General features: G+C 36.4%; 1 protein-coding gene across 1 annotated transcript; it reads left to right on the top strand.

Annotated features, from left to right (window-relative positions):
* Nucleotides 1-664: 664 nt before the first annotated feature.
* Nucleotides 665-3,147, top strand: LOC109082781 (H-2 class I histocompatibility antigen, Q10 alpha chain-like). The gene is made up of 4 exons (XM_042715340.1): nt 665-818; nt 2,100-2,372; nt 2,462-2,749; nt 2,828-3,147. The coding sequence occupies exons 1-4, from the start codon at nt 737-739 to the stop codon at nt 3,145-3,147; spliced, it is 963 nt and encodes a 320-aa protein (XP_042571274.1). The 5' UTR covers nt 665-736.
* Nucleotides 3,148-5,631: the final 2,484 nt, after the last annotated feature.

The following is a 5,631-nucleotide window of genomic DNA, read 5'->3' on the forward strand; positions in this document are numbered from 1 at the left end:
CGATCCAATTAATCGGATTAGCTTGATAGTATAATATCAGAAATATGGTGGGAATTAAGTTATATTTTATCACTTTAAACAACACAGAGTGATAGTAAGATAGTAAAATAAATAACTTGTCTTATTGTTTATTTTATCTTACATTTATTTCATCTGAAGTAACCATTTTGTTTTTATTTTTAGTTAAGTGACCTCTCCAGTATATATTGACTTTTATTTTATTTTTTTATTGTTTTTTTTTTTTTACAGGAAAAGCAGGTTTACAAGCAATAAATAAATAAATAAATATGAGTATTTACTGTCAAGACAGGCTGTTTAAAAAAAATCATATTACTCAAGTGCTTGGTTTAATTTCTCATGAATTATTATGAATATCTGCTAATATTGATTTATTTGTACTAATGATTATCTGATGAATACACTAAACCCTTTGAGAACATTTTGAGAAAATTATAAAACTGGCATCTAACATATTATAATCTTGTGAAAGAATTGTTTAAGTGTGTGTGTATATATAATAAATGTATTTATTCAGTTAATGCCTGACTGAATAAAACACTTTGTTGGTTAAACCTCTCCACTTCTCCCCAGAAACGCATGATGTCATCGTTCTGTTTTCTTATTGGTTAAAACATCTACCGCTATTCTCCGTAACTAGTTTTCTGTTGCTGTGAGCTCTTGCTTTCAACGATATAAAAATTGGAAAAAGATTACACAGGCTTAAAGCCTTTCAGTCATGGAAACGAGTATGACGATGAAGATCTTTGCTCTGCTTTGTGTTTTTCTGCTTTATGGGGCTCCACCTTCACTTCAAGCAGGTAAATGATTTAAAGTTGCTGGACTTTCTCTACAGGCTGTTTTAAGATTTTATTAACGAATCTTTCAATTAAAACATTGCAGATGTTTTTGTGTGTGTGTGTGTGTGTGTGTGTGTGTAATGATCTATACAGAGCTCTGAAATTAGTTGAAGCCTACAGCATTTAATAAAATGTAGAATTATCAGTTAATTCCTACTTCATAGCTGAAAAAAGACCGTTAAGCCAGGGTTAAGTGTAATATAAAACGAAAACAGGAATCATAAATTATTGTGGGTTTGTCTGTCCTCCTTCTGCGCGCCTCTGTACGCGCTTCTCCAGCACGCGCCTTCCACACAAAGCCTCGCTCTCGCCTGTTTAAACACTGTCTGATTCTGTGTCGACTATTAATTTGATAATGCTCAACAGTACTGGGTCAGAGCGCTACCATTGCTATGGTAATGTAAATCATTTTTATCATGCAATTAAAGCTACTAGAATATGAATCTATCAATAGCTGACAGCGATGTGAAGTTTTTTAAACTACTCGACCACAGACCACATCTCTGTTTAGATATGTTAGCTAGATAAACACTCAGTAATATATTTAGGAATATCACCCTGGTCGCGCTGAGTCAATATTTATTCTGATTACTTTCATGTTACTAATCAAGTTATAATATGTCACTAGTAGGCCTATGAGTTACAAAATGTGTTCCCTGTGTTCAGATTTGACCGCAATAATAATGCAAAAACTGACACTTCAAATTAACCTTTAAATGTCAACTTTTACAAAAAGCAGTCTTTATAATCTAAATACTGTATATAACCAAATGCAGAATCTAATACAAGTTAGTAATTATGTTTAATAACAATGTTCACAGCAACTACCTGCTATACAGCCATGTAGTGGTTACACCATAGTGCATAATGTAGAGTAAATATTTATTAAACATCTAAGAGGTTATGGGGAACGTTGAAGAAAACATTAGCTGAAAGTTAGGGCAATGTTCAAACCTAAAAAAAAAAAAAGAAAGAAAGAAAGAAAGAAAGAAAGAAAGAAAGAAAGAAAGAAAGAAAAAAAAGAAACTTTTTGTAAAGAAACCATTTCCAAAACAAATCTTAAAAGTTGTTTTTGGTTTTCATCAAGTCACATTATTTATAGTTCATAGTGCTTTTCAGATTAAAAAACAGCAGTGTCATTGTTCAAACGAGGTAAATCTGTGTTGATTTAGTTCTTTTTTATTTGTGAAGATCATGACTCGTGAAAGTAGTTTAGTTCAGCTGTATTGCTTTTCCTTGCAGAGAAACACTCGCTGTATTACATTTACACGGCTTTGTCCAAACCTGTGGATCTGCCGGGCATCTATCAGTTCACTGCTATGGGTCTGCTAGATGACAGAGAAATCGACTATTACAATAGTAAGGAACAGAAGAAGATTCCCAGACAGCGCTGGATGAAAGAGAAAATGCAGGAGGATTACTGGGAAAAAGGCACCCAGTCCAGAAAGAGCAAAGAACAGTGGTTTAATGTGAATGTTGATATTCTGATGAAACGCATGAGACACAATGAATCAGGTGAGAAACATTCATACAGTTTAACCTGCATATACACATGATCAATCCATTTATATTTTCATCTCACAGACATTTTGTGTCCATTTCAGATGTTCATGTTCTTCAGTGGAGACATGGTTGTGAAGTTGAAAAACAAGGAGATGAAGTGAAGTTTTCAAAAGGCATTGATGAGTACAGCTATGATGGAGAAAACTTTCTGTCTTTTGATGATAAAGAGTCTCAGTGGGTCGCCTCAGTTGACGCAGCTCTACCAACCAAGAGAAAATGGGACAATGTGCCGATCCTAAACCAATACACCAAAGGATACCTGGAGAAAGAGTGTGTGGACTGGCTCAACAAATTCAGAGAATATGCAGACGAGGAGTTCAGAAACGGCTGTGAGTAAATGTATTTCTATTTGTTTGATGATCTGCTGCAGATGCAGCTGGCTAATAAACTGATCACTGTGTTTTCAGCTCCTCCAGATGTTCATGTGTTTGCAAAAAGGTCTATCAGAGACAAAACCAAGCGGAGACTCACCTGTCTGGCCACTGGCTTCCACCCCAAAGACATGATGTTGACCATCAGGAAATATCGCTCACCTCTTCCTGAATATGAGCTTGAATCCACAGGAATCAGACCAAACCATGATGGGACCTTCCAGATGAAGAAGAGTGTGGAGATAAATGAGGATGAAAAAGATGAATATGATTGTTTTGTTGCTCACAGAACCCTCAAAGAACCACTTATCATCAGATGGGGTAGGCAAACTAAAATAATTGAAGGGGTCATATGACGTTGCTATAAAAAACATTATTTTGTGTATTTGGTGTAATGCAATGTGTTTATGTGGTTTAAGGTTAAAAAACAGTTTAGCATTTAGCAGATGCTTTTATCCAAAGCAACTTCCAGTGCATTCAGGATATAATTTGTTTTACCAGTATGTGTGTTCCCTGGGAATTGAACCCACAACCTTTTGCGCAAGCGAGGTGTGCTCTGACTGGCCAGCTATCCAGTGCATTGTGATTGACCGAATACCTCAAGTGTGTGACGGAAATGTTACGCTAAAACCCATTACAAATGAAGCATCTGTTCCATCCAGTGTGGACATAGTTACTGATTATAATGACTTATACTGTCTTTTTACGCGTTGCGTTGCATCGTGCTGCATAAACATAAAACCATATCTACTCTACACTGCTCAAAACTCATGATAAAATCGTCAGTGACAAATTCTTTAAATATAAAAAACTTACAGTCTGTGAGTCAGAACAGCCGGCAGATCAGAAAACAGTCCTTGTTCTTCATAAAATGCACAGCACACATCTGAATATTTGGTTTGAACTATTCTGGAACAGTGTAGTAAGTTGTGCCCTCTTTTGGAAGAGCAAACAAAGTAGTTTCACTTTCACAACAAAACACAGCGTCACACACGGTGGACTAAAGTGAGTGGAAGCCAGCTTGGGAACGGCGCGGCCGGCGGGTAACCACACATGATGACCCCGGGCTGGACTCCGCTTCGTCCACAGTGAAAGCTGATCCAGCGATTCCACAGCGTGGAGTTGATGTATTTCCTAAGCGACCAGCACGGATCAGCTCCAGGCATGATGAAGCAAATATCATCCTCTTTTGGAAGCCCAAAGCTGTCTCCCTGTAAAAACCAGGAAGCCAACGAGGCTAAATCCTAAACCCTCGATCCACTGTGACAGCCTTATGTGAAGACATTGCTGCCATGAGACCCAATCTACAGCATAAACCTGTGTGAACTAGTTTCTCTGGTTTGAACTGACTCTAACAGTCCTGAAGTGTAGAAACACAGATGTGTCCACATGGTGCGAGACTCTAAATCTACTCCTAGAAGAGTCGTCTGCTGACTTGACAACAATACACTCTTCTTCTGCTCGTACTCCAAGACTCCTCAAATGATCGAGAAGCACGACTCAGTGAGAATCTGGACGCCCCTTATATACAAGACAATTATCATTTGTTTAACCTGACTTCCAGACACAGCCTTAGATGAAATCAGCTGAAGATAAAAGATATTAAATCTCTCAAGATCTGATTAAACATCTCCACAAACAGCTTCACCAGCTTCACTCATTACTGACCAGACTGACTTTATTTCTGTCAGGTGAAGCTCTTATTGAGAATTACAGAGGTTTAGATGTTGATGATTTATTGGAAATAATATTTGTTTTTACAATATTGAGATACTTGACAGCCATTCTAGACCTTCATTAGTAAAGTAGTGAATTAATGATATCAGTTGTATTGTTTTGATTTATTGGATATAATTTTTGTTGTTTGGATATTTGTTTCTGCTGTGTGTGGGATTCAGTAGAGCAGAGATCATCTCTGAACCCAGAATAGACTGATGATGAACTCTCACACATTCAGATGTCACTTCTTCTTTTCTTCTGCTGCATAAAATGGTCAAATATTATATAATATTAATACAAAACATTTCTCTCCTCTAAATAGTGCTGATATGGTGACCAGTAAATATAGTTTGGTCAGGATAGTCTGTGTGGAAACTTTTAAACTGTGTGTTTCAACTAAGCAGGTGTTAGTCTCTGCTCTTATCTCCACTAATGTGCTCACATACTGCAGATTCATTTCATGGAAATTTGAATTGAACTGAATTCAAGGGAAGGCTAGAAACTGTAAGTTGTTTGGCTGATGTAATTAAAATTGGATATAAAATTTTAATTGAGTTTATTAAACCGGCTGAACTTATCCCTCTGTTAACTGAAAGATCAAGTTTAGTGGCGTGCAGCAGAAGAAAAAAGGAACTGACATTTTGTTTTTTATGTTCCTCTTTTATACTTTCTGTACAGCACTTTGGTTCCACTTGTGGTGTTGAAAGTGCTTTATAAATAAAGTTGAGTTGAGTTGAGAATATTATGAGAATCCCATACACAGCAGAAACATGTTTCCAAACTTCAACAGTGAGATCTCCGCTCTGAAAACACTACGACTGCTATCATTAATTCATTACTTTACAATCTCAATATTGTAAGAACAAATATTATTTCCAATAAATCATCAACATCTAAACCTCTGTAGTTCTCAATAAGAGCTACATCTGACAGAAATAAAGTCAGTCTGGTCAGTAATGAGTGAAGCTGGTGAAGCTGTTTGTGGAGATGTTTAATCAGATCTTGAGAGATTTAATGTCTTTTATCTTCAGTTGATTTCAGCTGAGACTGTGTCTAAAAACAAATGATATTTGTCTTGTATATAAGGAACAAGGCCATTTTTTAACATAATAGTTTCTTCT

This window comes from Cyprinus carpio, chromosome A3 (genome assembly GCF_018340385.1).
Source record: "Cyprinus carpio isolate SPL01 chromosome A3, ASM1834038v1, whole genome shotgun sequence".
Lineage (NCBI taxonomy): Eukaryota > Metazoa > Chordata > Actinopteri > Cypriniformes > Cyprinidae > Cyprinus > Cyprinus carpio.